Source organism: Thunnus thynnus, chromosome 20 (assembly GCF_963924715.1).
Source record: "Thunnus thynnus chromosome 20, fThuThy2.1, whole genome shotgun sequence".
Lineage (NCBI taxonomy): Eukaryota > Metazoa > Chordata > Actinopteri > Scombriformes > Scombridae > Thunnus > Thunnus thynnus.
Window position 1 is genome coordinate 20,518,384 of NC_089536.1, and position 24,285 is coordinate 20,542,668.

The 24,285-nt window shown below is 39.7% G+C and overlaps 3 protein-coding genes across 4 annotated transcripts in view; all 3 read right to left on the reverse strand.

Annotated features, from left to right (window-relative positions):
• antxr1c (ANTXR cell adhesion molecule 1c) overlaps positions 1-1,185 on the reverse strand; it is a 42,400-nt gene extending 41,215 nt beyond the window's left edge. The window contains exon 1 of the mRNA XM_067575724.1: positions 527-1,185. Coding sequence (XP_067431825.1) covers positions 527-684 — 158 coding nt within the window. The 5' untranslated portion in view covers positions 685-1,185. The remainder of the gene's footprint in view (positions 1-526) is intronic.
• A 2,744-nt stretch (positions 1,186-3,929) lies between these two features.
• Positions 3,930-12,352, reverse strand: rbp3 (retinol binding protein 3). Of its 2 annotated transcripts, XM_067576619.1 has the most exons (5): positions 9,566-12,352; positions 6,399-6,647; positions 5,859-6,049; positions 5,300-5,442; positions 3,930-4,910 (listed from the first exon to the last, which is right to left on the reverse strand). In XM_067576619.1, the coding sequence occupies exons 1-5, from the start codon at positions 12,299-12,301 to the stop codon at positions 4,585-4,587; spliced, it is 3,645 nt and encodes a 1,214-aa protein (XP_067432720.1). In that variant the 5' UTR covers positions 12,302-12,352; the 3' UTR covers positions 3,930-4,584. The 2 variants fall into 2 exon arrangements, with proteins under 2 accessions (XP_067432720.1, XP_067432719.1); XM_067576618.1 differs by lacking the exon at positions 9,566-12,352 and having other exon boundaries at positions 4,003-4,910; positions 6,399-7,715.
• A 5,850-nt stretch (positions 12,353-18,202) lies between these two features.
• On the reverse strand, positions 18,203-23,439 carry gdf2 (growth differentiation factor 2). Its single transcript, XM_067576502.1, has 3 exons — positions 21,607-23,439; positions 21,208-21,529; positions 18,203-20,209 (listed from the first exon to the last, which is right to left on the reverse strand). The coding sequence occupies exons 1-3, from the start codon at positions 21,697-21,699 to the stop codon at positions 19,296-19,298; spliced, it is 1,329 nt and encodes a 442-aa protein (XP_067432603.1). The 5' UTR covers positions 21,700-23,439; the 3' UTR covers positions 18,203-19,295.
• Between the last annotated feature and the right edge of the window lie 846 nt (positions 23,440-24,285).

Sequence of the window (24,285 nt, forward strand, 5' to 3'; positions counted from 1 at the left end):
CCTTATAGGATGATAGCAAAATCCCCATTTGCCCTTGATAATTTTAAGTTTCTTTGTTTTTCTTTTTCAGGGGAGCAGAATGAGGCAATGTTTTTTTTTTACTTGGAGAGCGAGATAAATCATTCTTGTAGCATCCAAATCGTCACTCCAATTTCTGCTTATTCAGCAAACTGTAGTACAATGCAAGTCAGCCTCCTCTCCAGCGTCATCACACACGCGCACGCACACGCGCAAGCACAGATGCGGCGGTGCTAATGAGCCAATCTAAACCAGATAAACGGTTTTATTCCCTACATGTTACAATCACTGGTATCATTCACCTAATCTTTGGAAAATAAGCTGCAATATTATCCAGTATGGCACGAAATAGGCCAATAAAAGCCTTAATAGCAACACAAAAAGTGAATGCAGATGTTTTGATGTTGTGCCAACTTTTTTTTTCAGTGTAGAAACTGCAATTGCATCTCAATGTTATTCCTAATATGTCTTTATGAATAGAAGATAGTGCCAAACTGCTTCCACTTACTTATCAAGCACAAAATACAGGTCAAAAGCGCCCTGACAGGAACTCTCCTCCTCCTCTTCGTCCTGCACCTCCGGCTCGGCTCTGGCGGATGGAGATGAGAGCAAAAATAATCCGAACAAAACCAGAAGAAGAGGCATGTTTAACAAAAATCTCGCCATAATTTCTCCTTGGAGGGGTGGGAAAAAGTTAGTTCCTTTTGTGGATAAAAAGAAAAAAACATACAAAAATACTTCAGTGGCTTCTTACATCCCAGAGGCAGTTAAGTAAATGGGGAGAGATGCAACAAAGACAAAAGAAAGGATGCAGGCGATGCTTCCCTTTTATTTTGAGCTCAGTTTAGCAGTCACAGTGCCGGCCGGCTGGGTGCTTTCTCTCAACGGGAATGATTGCAATATAAAAGTTTCGGATAGTTCAGGATCCACATGCAGTTTGCAAGGGGGAAAAAAGCGTTTTAAAAATAAGTATTGAAGAAATCCAAACCCGGGTCAGTGGATGGATAAAATGATGAATATGGGTGGTTCATAAGAAAAAATGGATAAAAGTTTCCTGTCAAAGTGTCAAAACTGTTTTAAGTCTGAAGAAGCCAAATGAAGCTGGGTAATGCAGAGCAGTGTTGGCGCTGGAGGAACTGGGAGCCCGGGGGACAGACTTGGCTGAAATGGACCAGGTTTCATATTTCATCTTGAGGAGGAGAGAGAAAGAGGGAAAATGGGTCAAGATCCTTTTTTGCGCCTCCCTCACGTGGCAGACTGGCGCATTTTGCGGAGATTGGAGGCAGGGCAGGATGGGATGATCATTAAGAGCTATAAAGTGTCACCGCTGAACTCTCCACCCTTGTCACTGTAGTCTTTTCACCCTAAACCACCGTCTGCATTTATCTAGTTTCCCAGCATTTATCCTCATTAATCACTAGAAGTTTGTTTGCTTTCTCTGAGCTGCGGCAACCAGTTAATTACAGCAGCGGGAGCATCATCTGTAATTAAACCTTCATAAAGCAGAGACTGTAATGAGAGTGCGGCAAAATATGCCATTTAACACATTTACAGGGTAGAACAAACTTATACACAATGTGTTTGTTGTTGTCCATCAAACACATGAAGGTGACCCAAACACTGCTTATCTCCTCCTAAGTATAATAAAGGGTGAAGTTGGGAGGATAGACTGGATTATAGAATTGGTTTTTAGAAGTGAAGTATTACTCATGACTTGGTTTGTCTTATGATTTTTAATATTTCCAGAGATCATCTGTGTTCTTAATTCTTATAAAATCTGATCTGATACATACAGCAAATTACTTACACCCATGCTAATTGGTGGACTAAACTGCTAAAGGGCTCCGGACAAAAAAATTAACTGCTGGCCCCCTAATAATCCCTAGTTCCTCTCACCCATTCTGTCCATTTTCTACAGTACTTCTAGCTGAAATACCACATACACAAATCGGTACCACTTACTGATAAGGTACCCTTTATAAAGGGTTTATAAGCATTAATTAATGGCCTAAATGATGGCTAGTAAATAATTTACTAATACTTTATAAATAATTTAAGTCATTAATAAGCATCATTTTTGGGGTGCCAGGTTGTGCACCATAACATTTGCTTTATCTAATTCTTTAGGAAGAAAACTCTGATGCGCTGTTCAACCAATTTACCTTCTGGAAAAGGCTGCAGGGCATCCAGATGAAAATCCACTTATTAACAATTTATTAACATTTATAACTGCAGAATTTCATTATTTTCATTAATGACTTATTAAATACAACTGCAGACCTGATGACTTAGAAAAAGTAAAACACTAACTCTTCAATAATAATGTTTAAGACCTGATGACTTATCAGAAAGTGTGAGACATTTAACCCTTTATTAATGATCCATAATCATTTGTAAGTGCAGGACTGATCAAATCTGTATCTGCTTAATTAATAAATAATAAAGTTTTTAAAACTAGATATTGACACAGGGTCCCTTTTAAAGACGGAATCTTTGAGATCAATTAAGAGGACCCACCTGAAGTCCTTTATGATGTGTTATTGTGCAGAGTATATTTCCATATTTCCAAACAAATTTAAAATGAATCCAATCACCAAAACCAAATTTCAGACACTGGACCTTGCCCTTTTGAGGTCACCTGGGTAATCTAGCCTTGTTTCTAAGAGAAACATTCTACCTACAGAAGATACTAAAGGTTATGGCTAGTCTGAGCTGGCAACGGAAAACTTAGCCAGAAAAAAAAGGTTCTTTGTAACCACCTCCTGAGGTTTCCTCCTCCAGAATCACTCCTCTTCTGAGAAATACTTGTATAACTAACACACAATCTGCTATTGTGTCACTTCTACACAAACCAGGCAGTTGTCATGTGTTGATTTACAAATCCTGTTTCCCAGAGTACCAGAGTCTTGCCCTTCTGCCTCACATCCACTTATATCCACTCATAAACCCTTACGCCCACTTATATATTCAAATGCAACACAACCATTAACAATCGAAACTTGTATACACTCAAATACACTCATTCACAAAAATAGAAGTCATCTCAGTCTTTTTTTTTTTTTTCCACAGTATAAAACCAGTTTCTTCTCACAGTCAATCTAGTGCAGCTTGTTCTGGTAACATTCAATCAGTCACACTCATAAGTGTTGAGTACAAAACAGAAAGGCCCATACACAGCAAATTTGTATAATATAGTCAAGTGCTAAAAATTTAAAGCCAAAAAGTTTGACATAAAAATGTATGATTTAAAGCAAATTTAGATTTACACCTGTGTGTAATGTTTAGACTCTATTTTGATATTTAACATATGAAGAAGAGGGTCCAGTCCTCTCTCTGTGGTGTCTTTTTCTTTCTGAGACAGAAGGTCAGGGAGGCAAAAGCAATCATTTTTGACTTTAGAATTTAGGTCTATTTTGAATTTAGGTCTGAAATGAGGGAATGTTAGTCACCACCATCAAGACCATGCGGTGATGTATGTAAATATAGTTATTAGGGCAGATTTTTGGTCTGATAGTGCCATTACAAAGGACATAACCCACGAAAACCGCCGATGGTGTCACACATCATGGACTAACATGTTCCTGTAGTCTTTGACAAAATTGCATTTTCACTGACAAAAAACAAGGTTTGATAAGCTGCACAACACCCCCTAAAGCTGATTCTGCTTGTGGTATACTTCACAATCAATTGTGATGAAATTATCTGTTGCTTTTCTGTTGGATGACTCCTTAAATGCTGAGAATGTGTTTACTGTAAAGTACAGATGTAGCCATTGTAGAAGTCTATATTTTTTACTGTTGGTGAACTGCATCATAAAGAGAAATCTTGTAACAATCAGTTTTAGAGATACCAAGTGTTATGGTTATAGTTTTACAGTATAAAATTAAAAAAAGACTGCATGTCCAGTGTAGTGTACAGTAGATACAGGACACATTTATAAATTGACTTATGTAGCGGTAAAACCATTTCTGTTGCTGTAAAACATGACCAACACACACTTTTGTTTTGTATTTCTTTTGGCTTTTTATTGTGTCTCACCACTGGAATTGATACAACCCAAGTAGGTCCACACTGCATGAAGTTCACTGCATAATGGGCATACAGCATTGCCAATACACAATGTGGACATCACATGTGATGTTTTCTGAACAGAGTAGTGGATTACTTTACAGAGGCCCCAACTTAGTGTATACTTTTGTTGTTACAAAAGTGACTTCTCAAAAATTTAATTTTTGAAAGGTGTTTTGATGATGCAACTGACACAGACATCTTCATACCCAATTCACAAAATAACCAGTTTTTCATCTTCATTTACCTTCAGCCAGAGTAGCATTCAACAGAAATAAAAACTAGAAGTAAATCCTGCTTTAGAACCTTTGCTCTACATTGCAAACAGGCTAAAAAGGCTTATGTATTGCAAGAACAAATAACAGATTACACTCTGGATTTTGTGCTTAACCTACATTCTTCACTTCTTGAACAAGTCTAGATTCTAAATCTTGAAACCATTTGGCTGCCAAAGCATAAGTGACTGTTGAAACCCCCTGGCTCTGTTTAAGACATGTTTTACTTCTGGCCTGCAAAGTGCTTGTTGAAGATGCCCTTGGCGGTCCCAAGAGCAGCATCAGCTGAGACGGGTATGTGAGGTGCGATTCCAGCTCCCTCCCAGGCTGGCCCAGCGGCAGTGTCGGAGTGGACAGTGGGGATGCTGAGGAAGATGTCGGTCTCACCAACACGGAATGTCTTGGGTGGGTGGGAGCCTCCGGCGGTGGTCTCTCCAACGATCATAGCGCGGCCAAGCTTCTTCATGATGTAAACAAACTCCTCTGCTGCACCGGCAGTCGCTCCGCTGGTCAGGATGATCAGGCTCTTCTTGGAGCCATACCTTATGCCTGAAAATGAGGGTAAAATGGATTTAGAATGAGGTTAAAATGTGAGGCAGATGAGGTAGAGAAGTGATGAATGGTTGAAAATAAAAAGAGTTGAGGGAATAGGAGGAGAAAAGGAATGGGCAAGGGGTCCTGGATGAAGGCATAGGGCAGGACTGAGGGCACAGCTACAGTATAATTCCTGAACAAAACATGTAGAAGATATAAATAAATAAAATAAATCTCACTTGCTAAACAAAGATGCATTCAATAATGACTTTACTAGCCAGGGACTAGCCAGACCCACCACAATTTTTTTTTCATCTAAAAGTAGGGGCCAGAGATATCACACAGCGATAGTAAAGGTTGTTACAATGAATAAAATTCAATGGCTTGATCTCTTTTTCAATTACCAGTGAGCTCAGGCAGGGTCTGGAGCTCTGTGGTGGTGCCAGATGGTCTGTCGTACAGCTTGTCCAGCACAATTTGCTTGTCGGCATCAAAGAAGTAAGAGCAGAAGCCTGAGATGGCTGTTGTTGGGCCGCCAAGATTGTTCCTGCAAATGCAGTTACAGAAAACTTTGCATTAATAAAGGTCAACCTGCGTTATCTCATCTTGGCTTAGGTGAGGTAACATATAGCGAGATGTTTTTAAGCAAGAAGTTATGATCAAGTGACTTTATTGAGCAACTAATCTGCAAAATGATCCCGTCTTCCTTTTATTCCCAGGCTTCCAAAATTGTATGTTAAACTCTGTGCATTCAGTTAATCCTCTAGAAATATAGAAATATCCATTAGCAGTAAATAAATCAATCCTCATACAATCATTACCCCACTTTTACTGACTTAATCCTCTATATTTAGACATAGACTGATGAGCTTTAGCAGCTTTGGTGAATGATGTGTTTTCAAAAATGGACACATAGCATTTTGAATGGAAGCTTTGACTCGCGCTGTGAGCAGGATAACCCACCTGAGGTCGATGATCATAGCATCAGTGTTGACAACTTTGTTCCAGACATGCTCAACAATAATCTGGGCAATGGCCTTGACCTCCTCGAAGTCTCCGAACATGTCAAAACGCAGGTAGCCAATGTTGTTCTCAAATATGTCAGTGTGGAAGGAGACTTTGATCAGCTCAATGTACATCTCTGGAGAATAGTCCTGTGGGAGAAAGACAAGCAAGATTTACAGATTTGCACTGAGAGCATGGTGAAGGTTTTTTTATTCATATGGTATATTGCATAATTTAATCATATTATTGATAGAGACTTTAATTTCATTCATTAGGATTCCCCTTAGCTCAATTAAAACACAGGCTATACATTTTACATTTACATTTTATCCACTGAACTGCAAAATCACTGGATGTACATTTTGACACTTCTTTGGTTTTCTATGTCCAAATAAAAGTTCTAAGTGCTGAAAATGGAAAAAGGACTTTTAAAAAGAAAGTAACAACTGACAAGGACAATTACTATCTCAACCAAAAATCAATGTAGAAGGGTCTTACCATTGGTGGCAGGACTGGGGTGTTGCTCGTGGTCTTCAGACTCTTGTCCCCAGATAGTGTCTTCAGGTCAGCGGACAGTTTAGCCTCCAGACTGGCCTTGGAGACAACCATGCTGTACTCACTGTTTGCTAGGAGCCCTTTCAGCTTTGCTGCAACATCAGCACCGACATCCTCGAAGGCATAGTTGTCAGCAATCAGGGTTGCTGACTCCTCAATGATGGTTGGAACTTGGGCACGGAGGTTGACAATCTTGATGGCGGTAGCAAGGGCGTCCTCTGCATTGACTTCAACATCAGGGGTCACACCTGTAACCTCCCAGGTGGAGCCGGTGATGGGATTGATGGACTTTGCAGTTGGCACGGTAACGTAGAAGTCAGTGTCTCCCACTTTGATTTTATCGACTTTCACTGAGCCCCCAGCTGTCTTCTCGCCCACAATAGAGGCCCTCTTCAGATTACGGAGGCAGTAGGCAACATCTTCGGCAATGCCCTTGGTGTTTTTACTGGTGAGGATGATGAGGGGTTTGGTTATACCATATCTCTCCCCCAGAAGTGTGGACATAGTCCACAGCTTTGTGGTGGTGTTTGAGGGACGGTCATACACGCTGTCAATGTGAACCAAAGGCTCAGCTTCGGTGAAGTAAGACACAATGTAGGGGACTCCTGAGATGTCCCCGCTGCTGGTATAACGCAAGTCAAAGATCAGAGCTGAAGTCGGCAGGATTTTATTCCAGACCAGGTCTAGGAGCAAAGGGCCAACCTTTTCAGCGACCTCCTCCCCGAGGATGTGATCGATCCTCAAGTAGCCAATGTTGCCCTCCAGGATGTCGAGTTTGATTGAAGTCTGGAGGACAGCGATGAGCTGCTCAGGGGGCAAGGGAGGCATCTGCGGGACAACCACAGGGACGTAGTTTGGCTCATAGGAGACCTTCAGGCGTGGGTCACTGATTGTGGTCTGGACTCCACCGCTGAGGATATTAGCCAAAGATTCAGCATCAGGGATGTTGAGAACCTCTGTGTTGCTGCTGGCTGCTTCAATTGCCTCCTTCATTCCTTGGAGCTTCTCTGGGGAGCAGTAATTGTCCATGACAATCTTTGCCATGTCTACGATGAGACTGGGGTCAAATGAAGCATGGATAAAGACAACATTTCCCAAAACTAGCATAGATGCTAGGAGAAAGAGAGCCTTTGCCATTTTCCTCAGTTTAGTCAGACAAAGGGTGAGTGGATGGCAAGTGGTTGCTGATGAGACGAACCTCCTTCTGCGAAGAGGTTCTTTGTCAAATGGCACTGTTTTGGCTGCAAGGGTTCTGTTAACACACTTGTAAGAGGATTTACCCCACAATAAACCTCTAATCGTATTATCCTGAGTCCTTCTGTAAGGCAATAACAACCCCGCCAAGTAGGTGTAGTAACCAGAAGGTGTTTCCAAAGATACTGGTCTTAAATTTACACAAGGTATTTTGAACAACTATTTAAAGCTACCTGTGTCATGTAAGGTCAGCTTTGTAAGTAACAAATATCTATAAAAGGATTAAGGTCTGGTGAAAATACTCTACCCTGCCAGGGTAAGTGACTGTTAATTATTAAGCCCCTTGGTGTCAGTATACAAGTGGAAAATTCCTTTTGTTTTCGAAGATGAAAACACTAGACTCTAGAGACTGTTGCAAAAACTGTTAAAATTCATGACTGCCATATAACTTAACACAAAACTTAAAGTTTATGACTGCTCAATATTTCCTTCATAGTCATACAGGAATACAGGAAAGCATTTTTAAAATAAGAAGGACCACTAAATTATTTATTGTTTCATAAATGGTACACATTTAATGGCAGCACTTCAGCTTAGTTGGTGATTGAGTGTGTCTCCTTTGGATGTGAACAGCAAGATTCATTTTAGGTTTGTTTGGTATGTGCTCCCTCTGCTGGTCAGTTGTGCAGTTAGGAAATAAAACAAGCTCAGACATCATTACACCAGAATGAAAAAAACAGTGAAAAGCAAAAAGCAAAGAATGACAGGAATTCAAAGACATTTACCAAAAATCAAATCAAAACAAAACAAACAAACAAACAAAAAACAACACATTATCCAACATAATGAAATACATTAACATACATCTATATAATGATCCAATCATTTTTCATCCATAAATATGGGCTGACAGAATATTTACCTCACAATGCATTATATTTAAAATGTAATCAAAGGAAATAACACACATAATAATAATGATTTGAAAACAAAAGAGAAAAACTTAACATAATGTGAATGAAATTAAACAGGTAGGGTTATACTGTATGTCATCGTATAAATGAAAAAGTTTAATGTAATTTAAATACTGATGTTTGGTGGATATTTATAAACCTGAAAGTTGTTTGATTCACGATACTTATTCACTTGTTCACATTGAAATGAGGCAATTGTAATGTAAATGGATTATCAGACATATCCTCTATAGTGTTTTTAATGGATAATAAATAGATGTAAGGTTTGATCCTATCCACAACTTATAAGTGCCTTGCTGTAATGAGATATACACTGAATCCATACATACTCATTCACTGCAAGTCTCTCTGCATGCAGGCAGGGAGACTTAAATGTAAAATTAATTAAGACCTTAAATGTAAAAGTAAATTTCATAGCAGAGGCAGCTGTTTGATCTTGGAACAAATACAGTTTTGTATGAATGCTACCCATGTAAAAATGCTATCCATGTTAAAGAAAAAAAATCAAAATATTCTTTTTTTTTACTACTACTGTAGGCTTCTGAAACCATGTGACGCTAAAACCAAAACCAGACAAATGAGATTCTTCTTGCGTTGACAGCTCTCTTATACAAGGTGACTTCCCCTTTAATTACATAGTAGGGAAGGTTCTGGGACACATTACTGACTTTAAATGAAGGATCAATCGGCAAAACATTACTCAATGATTAAATTTCATTACAGGTTTAAGTCTGTTTTATATACTGTAGCTGTGGTCGGTGGACCACATCATTGGTTTGTGTGCAACATTAACTACAAGGCTGCTAACACATTCAGCTTTTAAAAACTGGACTCTCATTGAAGTAGTGTTAAACACAGGACAAAATGAAGGAATCATTTTTAAAGGAAATGAGAATACAATGTGAGAAACTATGCCCCTTGGTCTGTCTTTAACAGCCTTGCTGCAATAATCCTCTGTGCTACAGGAAGAGCATTATTTGCCTGGGCAAAAACATGAGGCTCAACCCCTGCAAGGCTCCACACTTTCCCAGTGATGGCACTCAAAACAATCTGGTTAGGGATGGAAGCGTACAGAACGCTGTCCCCGATCTGATAGGTTCCACTTGATAAAGACCCTCCAATTGTTGGCTCCCCAATGATTGTGGCCCGATTCAGGTCCTTCATAGTGCGGGTGAACACTTCAGCTGCTGACCCGGTCATATGACTGGTGAGGATGTAGACGTCCTTGGAGGACCCATACCTTTGACCTCTGACCTGAGGCAATGTCATGACCTCTGTCATGGTGGTTGTGGTGCGGTCGAAAACAGTGTAAAGATGCCGCAAAGGTTCAGTATCAAAGAAATAGGTGCACAAGAGGGGGATGGCTGTTGAATAACCACCAGTGTTGTACCTCATGTCAATTATGAGGGCATCTGTGTTCAATATCTTGCTCCACACAGACGTTATCAGCTGAGGCCCAATGGCTTTTACCACCTCTACATCTGCCATCATGTCAAACCTTAGATAGCCAACATTACCTGGCAGAAGCTCAGTTTTAAACAGAGCGTTGATTATATATCCCACTTCTTCTGCTGTAGGGATCTTTGGGACTTCATGAAGTGACTCAGGCTCAACATCACAATGGAAGATGTGGAGGCGGTGATCGCCTGAAGTCTCTTGGAGGTCTGCTGTCAGCTGAGATGCCAGAGATTCAAAGTCAACCACAGACCAGTAAAAACCTTCAGCCCATTTACTCAGCAGCACCTTGCTGACCTTTAGTGCAACTTCATGGATTGCATAGTGCTTTTCTAACAACTTCCCTGTTTCCTCTATGAGGGACCTGAGCCCATGGTGAAAATCTGCAATCTCATGAACGTGGTCCACAGCTTCCTCGGCTAATACAATGGAATCAGGGACCACACCACCTCCCAGCCAGCATTCCCCATTGTTGTCTATGAAGTTTATGAAGGGCACAGTGATGGTAATATATGTTTCCTCTATTTGAAATGTCTTTGAGTGCATCAGGGTACCTGATGTGATTTCCCCAATGACTGTGCCACGATGTAGGGACTGCATCAGGTAAGCGAACTCCTCCCCAACGCTTGCTGTGTAGTAGCTGGTCAACACGTAAACCCCACGTTTGGAGCCATAGGTTGGGCCTGTAATTTTGGGCAGAGAGCCATGTTCTGTTGTTGTGTTCTGAATTCGGTCATATATTGTGAAAAAATTATAGTTCTGGGCGGAATCCTGCAGATAAGACAGTATAAGTGCAAGAGAGGTAGAGGATCCACCAGTGTTATAGCGCAGATCAATAATCAGGTTATTAGTATCTTTGAGGGGCTCCCACACCTTTTTGGCCATGAGCTCATCAAATTTATCCACTGCAGACAACTTGACAAACTTGTCAAAACGCAGATATCCAGTATTACCAGGGAGAATTTCCACTTTGAACATTTTATCAACCATTGCTTGTAATAATTGTGGATCTTCTGGGACTTTGTAAAGCTCAGCATCCTCCTCTACAATGGCAGCATTGTTTTGCATGTATTTAATGATTAGTCGTGGATCTTCAGACACAGTCTGGAGGTCCTGGTTGAGACAGACTGCAAGGTCCTCCTCAGATACAATAGAGAATAAGTCTGTAGATAGCAAATGTTGAAGAAGAGCTGGAACTCTGTCAGTGAAAGCATAGAACCTCCCGATTATGTCGGAGATATGTTGTACAGCTTTAGGAATGGCACCCCTTACAGCCAGAAGGGACTTTGCTTTTGTAACAGCTTCCTTGGAATTGACGTTGACTGTCGGGGAAACACCACTCACTTCCCAGCTCTGGCCTGTGATTGGACTGACAGATCTTGCCACAGGAACTGTTATGTAGAACTCTGACTGGGCGATCCTAATCTTTCTGACTTTTACTGACCCACCAGCCGACCTTTCTCCAACTATGATGGCCCTCTTTAGGTGTTTTAGTGTATATGCCACTGCTTCAGCCGCCCCAATGGTACGCTTACTGGTCAAGATAATCACGTCCTTCTTCTTTCCATATCTTTCTGCCATTATCGACGGAATGGTCCACAACTCCCTGGTTGTATTTGAAGGCCTGTCATACACAGTGTCAATATGAACGAGGGGCTCAGAGTCCGAGAAATAGGAGATTATAAAGGGAACTCCAGACTGTTCTCCTGCTGTGCTGTACCTCAGGTCAAAGATCAGTGAGGATGTGTGAGCAACTTTGTCCCAGATGTTTTCCCTCAGCAAAGAGCCAAGCTTTGCTGCTGTCTCCTCACCAATGATCCGATCTATCCGCAAGTAGCCAATGTTATTTTCAAGGATATCCAGCTTGACAGAGTTCTTCACCAGCCGGATCAGTTGCTCTATTGGAAGAGATGGCAGCATCAGTGGCATCACTGGGACAAAATTGGGCTCATATGAAACAGTCAACCGCGGATCGTTCAGTGCCCCTTGTACTCCGACTGTCAGCACAGCTGCCAGGGTCTTTCTGTCTGAAATCTGCAGGATTTCTCCGCTGTTGATGGCTTGTTGGATGGCTTCCTGCATCCCAACCAGGTTCTCAGGGAAGCAGTAGTTTTCCAGCAGAATCTTAGCCATTTCTAACACCAGAGCTGGCTGGAATGATGAGCTGGCAGAAAGGGTACATAAGAGAAGCATCACTAGCAGTGGTGGTGTGTGTTGCGCCATCACTGACAGAAAGAGAACTATTCTGTCCTCTCTTTCACTGGGTTGTGTTAGTTCATTCGTCTGTGTAGAGAGATGGTGGGTTTTGTAGGAGGGAACACTGTCATTGTCATAGTTTTTTTTGGACAACAACATCAACATAAGAGGCTTTTGGCCCCAATAAACCTTTAATCGCATTATCTGTGGTGCTTCAGCCAGCAGACAATAGCAGACAGAATAAAAATCGGTGAATCAGAGGTGCAGTTTCTAACCTTTTCTCATGCAAACAAAATACATGTTTGGGTTCTTACTTTTATTTAACTTATACAGTTGCTTTGTCTTTGTCCAAGACTTATTAATGTAATTGACACATTTACTATTACTTACAATTACATTATAGTCTTGTAAGTAATAGTAAATGGCTTGAATTACAGTCCACCATTTACCGAATTTACCGTGTTAAAATATTTATCCTATATTTGACAACTTCTACGTTTCTTTTAGATACAAAATTCGAGGGATGACAGGTAAGAAATATGTCCAGGGTGGGCAGATAATTGCGAATGCCTGATCAAAAACTCTCACACTCCTTCTCCCTCCCTCCCTCTCACTCTCTCTCTCAATGGTCTGTTATGAAGGCTTATAGTGGTGTATTTTGGTGCTGTTGGTAGCTTTAGGGGTCATGTCTGGGTCACTTCACTGATGACATGATTACACAGTTTGTGGTCACGTGGCAAAGCCGCCTTAAAACACTCCGGATCAGAATTGGGTATAAAAAAAAATCACTCCCACACTCTGGACACAGGAACAAAAGGTTGATTGGAAAGTCTTTATCTGGATAGAATGCTGAATTATTTGCTTACTTCCCTCTTTCCCCTGCTTTGCTTTTTTTTCCACATTATTGTTTTGCTTAGTTTCTTGTATTTTTTAATCAATAATTTTATCTTTTCACTCGGTGGATTGTGGAACAACAAAAAGTATCCCTCTGAATTGTATGTACCAAGATGACAAGTTTTCACTCTTTCATTTAATTCATATGATATATTTGCTGAAGAGTTAGATCTGTGCAATGAACTTGAACCTGACATCAATAATGTGGTCAGCTCAGGACCCTGTAAGACGCTGATCCAGACATTTTTGCAGCTCAGAATTATGCAGCCAGACGTCATATGCTTCCAAATGCTATGCGGTACCCAGCTAATCTTAACCTCTTAAATTTTAATACACCTTACATAATACAATCCCCTATGCCAGTTTTCAGGACAGCAATCAATTCCTATGAAACACCGTATTCTGTCATACCTTGCCCTCACGTGTCAAATACAAAAACAAGTTACAGCAATGGCTTAGATGTTGAAATCCCAAATTGTTAACTTGCTTGAAATAAAAAAGCAACTACAAACTTAGTTTTGGAATTTAAGTATTCTCTAAAGGGAAGCCTGCTCTTGAGGCTGAAATAAACTAATTGGTTAACTTACAGGTCAGTAGGCAAGGTTTAAAAAACAGAAACAGAGTTGCTATCTCAGTAAGCTAGTTAGCCCACTGAAATTCCAACATCATGGGGACTTGAAAAGAGATTACTAATATATTTGCCTCTGTCAATTGTGCCTTAAAATCTGCTCTAATAAATATTTTAATATTACTAACAGAACAAATCACTATGTGTAATGTCAGAGGCATCCCTTGTAGAATTATAATGCAATTCTGCAGTTTGCAACTCTGCGATGGAGCATTTTAGAGTCTTTTAACTCATTGTTTTCCTTTTGAGTTCACACCTCTGTTTTGTTTCACTTTTATTATTCTTAGTATTGTTTTCAGCCACAGCAGGAAGCTGTTTCAGTGAAGAAGCTCTAAAAATTTAAGGCTTACCTAAAAACCTACCCAGCCAGCACCAAACAGCAGAAAGACAAAACTAGCAGTTAACTGGTGAACATAGTGAAGCACTTAGCAACTAAAGAGCCAGATTTATCCCTCTGCAGTTGGTGGAGAGCAAAACAAAGGTAAAAGAAGAGTGAATATTGGATTTACATTTGTCAGGCGAACAGCAACATGACGCTAAGTGACTACAGTGCTAATGTGTACATAAGCCACTGTTACATATAAACTCTGTACAGTGATGTCAGTTTTGTGTTTACAGCTTGTTGTGCTGCCCTCAAGTGGCCAAAAAAATCTATTTTATCATATTATAAATGGTTGTCTAAAAACAAAACAACAAACCGACGATTCAGACATTTTAAACTGACTTGCACACTGTTGATGACTCCTTTGGGGGGGAGTATCTTATGAGGCCAAAGCCAATTATTTTCTTGGCTTTCCAAAGATGTTAAAATAGGATTGCTTGCCTTGTTATTTGTTCTATTTTGAGATGAGTGATTTTTGGTTACCCAGGAAGGATGTGTAGGTGTCTATATGAACCCTCATTGGTCCTGTCACAGGGAATTCAGCTCTGATAAGATGTGTCACTGACTTCAAATATTTTCAAAGCTAAAATTGTGCAATATGATGACAATTAAGTGTATGGGAAATGATTGATATTATTTGTTATTATATTAAGGGTTGTCAAAATTAACATGTTAACGCAAATTCATTTTAATGCCACTAATTATTTTTGACCGCATTAACGCAGGTTCTGTTATAGTGATCCCTTGCCTCACCTGTAGTTTTGTCCTCTAGCATTAAGTCAGATGGCAACTAGCAAGGAACAATGGATAAAAAAGGTATTTTGAATGGCAAGCTCAGCTTCAAAGCTCTGTCAATCTAAAGTTATTACTATAACAAAGTTGTTATTATTACATCTAGTCTTAAATGCTAAGTGCTAATGCTAGTGCAGGCAGCCTCATTAGTCTCCAACAATCCCAGTTGCAGCAAACCACACTTGATAGTGTGCTAGGGAAACCCATGGACAAACCTACAAGCAGCAAGCTTTCAACAGCAATAGCTAAATGTGTAGCTACAGCTTGCAGGCCCACTTAACATTGTAGAGAACGAGGGTCTGCATGACATAATTTGGATCGCATCCAACGACTATACTTGAATGTTGGAGAGCCACCACTGTATCAAAGTTACACAATCTGTATGATGACCAAAGAGTGAAAGTAATTTATTTTTTATACTCCCTTTCCACTGTTTCCTGCTCACTTTATTTATTGTTTGCTTCATTTTATACTATCCTGTTTTTATCCCATGGCGTAAAGGGATGTTTTTGTGAGCCTTATTTTTCCCATGTGAGGTTGGACACAATTACATTGTGTGATTTGCTTTTGAAGTGAGGGATCCAGGGAGTGATCTTTAATCAGTACTGAAGTAATGGAAAATTTAGCTGGCCAATGTGCCCATCTGTTGCCTGTTGAGCTTGAGAGAGCCATAACTTATGATTTGAGCCTATTTTTAAAAAGCTAAATGCTGTACCTGTGAGGGTTTCTTTGTCATTGTTTTGTGTTGTTAATTGATTTCCAACAATAAATGCATACATTTGCATAAAGCAAGCATATCTAGTCCACTCCCATGTTGAGGATGAAGAGTATTAACACTTGAAAAATGTCCATTTATGGTAAAATTCGAACAGATAAAAAACGTGTGATTAATTTGCACTTTACTATGGACAGTCATTCGATTAATTGTGATTAAATATTTTAATTGATTGCCAGCCCTAATTATAGTACAAAGAATATCTTTATTTATATTTGAAGATGGGATTCAAAACATTTGCATGTTGTTTCTACCTTCATGTTATATTGGCCTCTGTTTTAAATTGTAATTTTCTTGTAACAGTCAAATTAAACATTAGTAACAAAATATTATATTATATTAAGTTTAGGGTAAATTAAAATAGTTTGTGTTTGTTGCACACACAAAACCCCATGTGAGGAAATTTACAGACAAATAGGATTTTGGTAAATCAGGGGTTGCTGTGTCAGGGATGATGTGAATAACATACTACGTGCAGACATTATACATGGATTTTTACAGGATTTCACAAAACCCTGTACACCACCAACAACAACAACAACAAAAAGTTAATTGACCTATTTAAGAATAATGCAATGTGAAAAGCTAAAAAGTAGCAGTACAGTTACAAAGTTGAAAAAGCCTAAGTCAACTATTTGACCTTCATGGTTTGCTACAAAATATGTAGTTTAAGTTCCCTAGCTTCTTTCGCTGTTTCAGATCCAAAGGCAGTTTACTCCTTGCCTAGTTGTTGCAGTTTGGGTTCACACTTGCAATGAGGTTTTTGGGGTTTTTTTGCGTGTTAATGATAAGGGTGTTAGATTATATTTTGCACTGGAATGCTTGGAAAAGGATGATGAGCAGGAATCCATGTGAAAAAATTTTTACTAATAACCTTTCACATTCACACAGGTGTTTTCAGTTAATGTGGTTAATTAGACTTTAGTTCAGGTTGGAGGTGGGTGGAGCTATGCTGGGAATTACATGAGGTCACCAAACTCCAAGAAATAATATGGTGTAAACAGTACCACCCGGATGAGATGTTAAGCAAACACAGTCTGTACACACCAACAGTAAAAACAGGTCTTTTCAGGCAAAAAAGTGAAAACCCCTGCATGGGTGGATCAGGGCTGTGTAGGGTATTTAACAAAAATTTTAATGGAACAGAGGCAAAAAAGCAACTCTGGGGAAAAAATGGCAAACAAATAAAAACACAGGCTTAAAATACCCTCTTGGTGATGTCTAAATTTGCATATGCTTATACGGTACATAAGCATTCACATAAGTAGACTGAACCAACTTTAACAGAATATCACCTGCTATAGAAGTATCTCTTGACAGTGCCTGATCACTGCTGAGTGGATATACAGCTGTTTTCACTATCTAACAAGGAGTGGGACACACAGTTATAACTTACTGCAGGATTCAAGCGTCCCCACTGCTACTTTAGTGACAAAAACATCCCATGAGAATGAGAGTGTTTTGGCACTGTGTCTTCCCAATAAAATGTTCTTTTTACATTTCCATTTTACATTAAATGAAAAATAGTCACAGGTGTAATTGGTCACTGCACTGCAATTCTCCACCCTTTCCAGGAAACAGTTTACCAAAGTGATGGGCCTTTTCCAAAGCAGACATTTTGACTCGTCATAGTAGGAAAAACACAGGTGTTACTAATAACCTTAACAATGGTTTTGTTTTTCTAGTGTGCCAGTAAGCCGTGACAGCATGACAGTGAGCCAACATGCACAATACCAAAGCAAATGGAATTATTCATCATTAATTTGATTATTTACACCTGTGCTTTTTCTACTACAATTTCAACACTCCTTGCTCTCTCTGCCGGCCAAAGGTGAGTTCAACTACAACTATTCCAGTTGGTGTCTACCAGTCACTGCAAGGGGATGACAGGGTCGTCAGATTAAAAGCACAGCTGCACTCACTGTGGTCCATTCACAGCTATGGGCAAAACCTAAAAGAGAATGTGACTGTAAATCACACGTACAAATACAAATTTACCCAACTAGTAATGCTTTGGATGCTTTCCCAGAACAAACAGCTGCAAACATCCACAGATGATGGTTAATTATAGACACAGTAAATTTGTAAAGAGGGGAAAATCTGCCTGCCTGCCACATTTAGAACTTATCAGCACAAGATAAACAATCTCCTCTATGACACTCAACTATTTAAATTGCTATTATTGCTCTTGTGAGGTTTCTGTAATTCTGTTACAACTGGTAATTCATACTGTATGAAACTTTATGAGATTTAACTGCAAATACTGTATGTTGAGGCTTACTCAGAAATGGCTGCATTTTACCATGGATTACAAAGTGAAATCCTGTGAGAAGCAAATAATTAGCTGGAATTAAAGGAGTCACTGAAATGTTTTAGAGTTTCAAGTGCGACATGATTGTGTGTAAGGTTATAAGTAGAATGTAATAATGAATTCAAGACAGACTTATTTGTTGAATTATCACATTTATTCTTATTTAAAATAGGAATTATGAGACATACAGTAAAAACATTCAACTGGAAGGTATACAGATTAATTTTTTTTAGGGTTTTACACACACACATGCACATACACACATGCACACTGAGACCAATTTTATTGTAGATTTGGCAGATTGAAACTGCAGGGAAAAATCGTTTCCATCAAATTCTGGATAATTTTTTATTAAAAGGATGATGATCTACCTGATATCTATTAATACAGACCTTGCAGTTGTGTCCACTGTAGAAGTGTGTCACAGCTGACCTGCATTAGCAACACAGAATTTTCTACACATTTTCTCTTATAGTGGAAGCAACAGCAGCAATGTAGCAAAATAACTGGATACACTGTACAGGTCCCATATTTCTATGTGTCAGCGGTTTACAGACTACGTCATATACATTAACATAAACAAATTACAATAGTAATGTACAGATTTACATTATGTCTAGCACAAGATTAGCAGATGATCAGCTGTGATTAAATGTCATCCTACCACTGCCAAGAGGTCAATTTTACCCCTCACATATTATTATTGAAATTACTTTTTACAAACATGACATTGCTAATGGATCTGGTTCAGCATTCATTCACTTTAATCTTTTACAAAAAATACAACAAAAAATATCATTCTATAGTAGTTGTAGTAGTAATTAAAGATGTCCATTGCCAAAAAAATTTATGGAAGTTTTTTTTTTTTAATTTCTTTCTTACTTATTACTTGTCTTTTTTGCTGTTTTTCATAATTTGCAACATAAAATAATAATACACTTGTACTGTAAAAATATGACAAATTGAAACATATTAGGTCAAGCTTTTCAATGCACATTAAATATATTGTGTAAACATATCTGATTTCTTCGGTTTTCTGTTTTGTCATGTTTAGCTAAAAACCCTTAAAAAGCTAACTTTTTCACAGTTTCCCATTTGGATCTATTTTATTTGGAAAACGTGGGCATGGAGGTTGTTATATGATCTATCAACAGCGAACATCAGCCTGTATTGAATGAAATGCAGCAGAACCATTATAATCATCTGTGCTGCAACGGTGAGTACATCAATTATTTCTGACTACCTGCATCCACACTCTGCCACCTTCATCTCTTCATACAGGTATCTTATAGTGAGGCGCCCATTCTCCTGATACATGACAGTGATGGGGTCCAGTTTGATGGGGACACAACATGCCATGTTGGCCTTCTTGGGGTTCCTGATGTTCATCAGTGTCTGGATGAGGGCATGTTTGGACGGGGTTGATTCATCCGTCAGTGGGTGGTAACACAATCCTCGACATTCAAATGCATCATATTCTGGAGGCGCCACGATCCAGCGGTCCCAGCCGATGTCTTTAAAGTTGACTTTGAGAGAGGTCCGTTGGCAGTACTCCCTCTCTGCCTTTCTTCTCCTCCGCCTTGGATGCTGAGCCTCTAGGATCTCATTTGGAAGTTGATACCCTCTGTTCCAGTCTGCACCAGAATGTAAAATGGTTTCTTCTTCATGAAGGATCATCTCTTGTAGTTCCTTCTTTGTCTCCCTCCTCCTGCTACCCAGGTCATCTGAGAAGACTATCAAAGCCGCTGAAGTGTTATCTCGAACAGACATACTCATATTTAAACAGCCAACTGCTTCTTTTCCAGAAACCCCACAGTCCTTCCTATCCACCACTACATCAAATCCAGTCGTTCCATGGCCTGACATGATCCAACTCTGAATAGCTGTAGTCACATCCAATGTCACCCATGTGCTCTGTGAACCTGTCACCTCTCTGCCAACAAGTAGCTGGGTTGTGGATTTGAAATTGTTGTAATCCACTTCATAGACTTTGACGGTGGTCTTGAAACTGTGGGAGGTGACCCTTGACCCTGTATCCGGGAGGAAGAAGAGCTGTAGTTCAGCAGTAGTGATCTTTTCATGGTTTGGGATGCTGACGTTGAACAGCAGCCTGTGCTTTGACTTTGTGCCATTTGTCACTGAGTGAGTTATATCTGTTGGAGAGATACGAAGAGGTCAGAGGGTTTATCTGAAACAGCAGCTGAAATTTTGTACTGTCTAACGGGGGGTTACTTGGAAATGAATCACTATTTGGCCATACAAGCATTTCAGTCTTTGACTGTATCGCAACTATTCAATGGAAGAGGTGTTCTGGGATACTAATAGAGCAGTGGTTCCCAATCCCCAAAGGGGGTTGCAACATAAATCGGAGGGGTCCCGAGATGATTATGAAGTGAAAACCAGAAAACACGTATTTCTGCTCCCCAAAATGCCTTCTTTTTAGACTTCCTTGAGGCCTCTAAAAATAAAATGAAGAAAAAGATCACTTTGGTTTGAAATGGTTTCAACCAGTGATGAGGAGTTACAAGCAGATATTGCTTCAGAACCACCACTTATTAGCTAAACTACTGAAATCTGTGAGGCTGTAGTCAGGTACAGCAGTGCTCTGAGCTAAACACTAGCATCAGCATGCTGACATGCTTATGCTTTGCAGGTATAATGTTTACAATGTTCACCATCTTAGTTTAGCATGGTAACATTTGATAATAAGAATTTAACACAGTGCAGCTGAGACTGATGGAAATGTAATTTTTTTTGGAAGTATGTAATCATAGATCAAAGTACTGGACAAATTAAAATTTTGATGGCACTGGATGAAACATCAGGGGATCATCAAAGTGATTACAGTTCATCCAGATTTCACTCAAAATAACCACAAATGTTAGCCTTATGGTGGCACAAGAGGAAAAGTCAGGGGATCACCAAAGTTACTATACACTGTCTGGGAACAATGAAAGTCTGAATCAAATTTCATGGCAATCCATCCAATATTTGTCAAGACATTTCACTAAAAGCCAAAAATGTCAACTTCATGGTGGTGCTAGAGGTAATTGGGATCATCAAGGTCAGTAGGCATCATCCTTTGGGGAAAATAAATATCCATATAAAATTTAGTTGTGAAATAAATTTTGAAATTAATTTCACATCGTACCTTGGACAGTGAAGCTTCGTATGACATCAGACTGAGGGATTGCCGTGCTGTTGGACGCATACTTGTTGTAGAGCTCCATCATGAACTGAGGAGGGTAGATCTTGCTGTGCTCCTGAGGAACATCTGACAGGTTGAGTTTTCTCAGAAAGCCCTCCTTCATGGTTCCCAGGAGGTTCTCCATGTTCAACTCTGCGTCTTCCTCCTCCAGAAGGTCCTCCTCTGACAGCTGAGAGTAAAATCCCTCAGGGTCCCCACTTTGGATGTCATTATTGAGAGGCTTACAGGTGCAGGAGCCAGTAGAAACCACCAGACTCAAACACACCTGGAACAGGAATGTTCTTGAGTTCTGCATTTTGAAATGAGATTCTCCGTGGGCAAACAAGCTGGCACAAACTTTACCTTCTTCCCGGCTTGAAAACAGACTTTGCGATGGCAAGGTTTGAAAATGGAGATCCCCAATACAAGGACCACTGTCCTGATGTCCGCTCCCATGCTCCCAGAGTAAACACGGAGACGTGTGTTAACCAAAATAGTAGCTTGGCCATGCTTATCGCTACCATTGATGCCTTCTTTTAAGCTTTGTTATCAGTAGAGGGCTGGCTGCTAATGAAGACACTGTAAACACTTGACGGCGATAATGAGAGAGCCACTGGAAACTGTGAGGTTACTGACAAACAGATAATTCCATAAAATGCCTTTTCCCAGCTTGAGGGTGAAAGAGGCCAGTGGAAACAAAACTGTAATCACTTAAAAGAAACACATACAGCACACTGTGTTCTTTACCACCACCATTGTATCTCTGACAAGTCACTCTGTTTTTAACTCATGTCCAAGCATGCATAGATGATGTAGCTGCTACTGCTGCTATAATGTAGCTGCTACAAATACCAAAATGTGTTTTTGGAACCTACAAGATTCATACAGATGAATAAAAAAAGTTTTAGGCACTTTAGATGTTTAGATTCTTATCCATAATGCAATAATATCAGGGATTCGCCTGATTGGTCCCAAATTTATTCTATAGTATGACAATAACCCCAAACATACAGCCAGAATCATAAATAACTATCTGTAGCAACAAAAAGGACTCCTGCAACAGATGGTATGGCCCCCACAGAGCTCTGACCTCAACATCATGGAGTTTGTCTGGGATTACATGAAGAGACCAAGGCAACTGAGATGCCTAAATCCAGAACTGTGGCAGCTTCACCAAAATGCAGGAACAACCTACCTGCCAGGTAGTACCTTGAAAAACTGTGTGCAGGTGTACTAAGGAGAATTGCTGCTGTTTTGAAAGCAAAGCGTGGTCACAACAAATATTGATTTGATTTAAGGTTTCTTCTGTTCAATTAACTTTGTATGAAGTTAATTGATAAATAAAAACTATTTATGGCATTATTTCTGAAAGCATCCTCACTTTGCTTTTAGTGCCTAAAACTTTTGCACCATACTGTATATGTCACACATTCAAAGCAAGTTTTGCGCATTATACAGTGTTGGGAAAGTTACTTAAATGTAATTAATTATTCATTACATGCTGCTACATGTAATGAAAAAAGCAACAACATTTCTAATTACTCAACAGCAAAAGTAATTAATTGGACTACTTCTTACTTTACTCAGCCTAGCTTAGTCAAAAGTGCCTTTAAGCACCTCCAAACTCTCCACAACTACACATCACAGCTTCTGTATTTAAAATGTAGAAAAAGAAAACGAGACATTGTGGTTTAACAAGTAGACAGCCATCATTTTGGAGGTATTTATTGACCATCAAAAGCTAGCTTAGCTGTAGTGGCTAAACATAGCAGTAAGTTCTCACTTCATTGAAGCTGTGGAGTACACCCCAAATCTGAACATTCCTTGATTTAGGCCTAACAAGTGGCTAACATAAGACAACATCTAAATGAGACAACTTTGGAATTACCTGGAGTCACATATCTCCTCTTTTGGTGGATGCTAACCGCCTCCCCAAACTTTCAGCTTCTGCACCAAGCTAACGTGTACAAGACCAGTGTACCAAACCAGACTCCCAAATTGTTAAAATAACAGCTACGGTGCAACCAGGAATAGTAAGTGTAATTTAATTGCTGAATTTCACTACACATTACTGAAAAAAGTAGCTAATGCATTCCTAGGTATTGTGTTACTGCCCACTGGCATTAGAACACATGCATACATATGATTTCACATAATATGAGAGTTTACCAGCAGTAGTCCTACCACTGAAAAAATCACCATGCATCCATCAGTTAATTCTAAACTGGTTTGAAATGGATTAACGTAATATTTGAAAGAATATGTAAAAACTTAATGGTGGTCTGATGTACCTCCTGTATTTATAGAAGATAGAGAGGGAGCAAGATACTCCGCTGGTGGTGGCTTGCGTCATTTCATCTCTATCCACCCATTTTAATCCTGTTTGGGGTCACGGAGGACAGTCAGCTCACAGGGTATGCCTTGGTCAGGTTGCCAAGGGCTCACAGGACAATTATTGACCTGAGTTTTTCCGCACTGCATTCTCCAGAGCTCACCTGTCAGTTGAACTGTTTGGATGGCACTAATTGACATTTTCCCTTGGATTTTCTGTAGATGAAGATCAAATTTATGTAGTTTATTTACCTTTTTTGTTTTCTGTTCATCCACAATGGCTGTTTCTGACCACCCACTTCGTCGTCTGTTTCTTCTAAACATAGTATAAAACACATCACTTCCTGTGTACTAAATGATTTTTCTAAAAAAAGCGCAACCAGACACAGACTGTTAATGACTCTTGTGAATTGATAAAGGCTGATACTGGGACTCTATAAAATCTGATAGGCATGAGAACAGAGATTATTTCACACTACTGGCAAGAGGGACAAAGACATGATGGTGGTGGCCTTCATCACTGCATTCTGTATTTCCTAGATGGATCATGGGATAGCTTCTGTGGGGGGTCTGAGCCCAAATCACAAGCCAATGTGACTGGGGACGTTGGCCTGAGTCTGGCCTATCTCGGAATTTCAGCCTTTCACCCATGCAGTCACTCAGTACTTGGTTCATGCTGAGTTTCATAGAAATGCTTTAATTCTTGGCTTT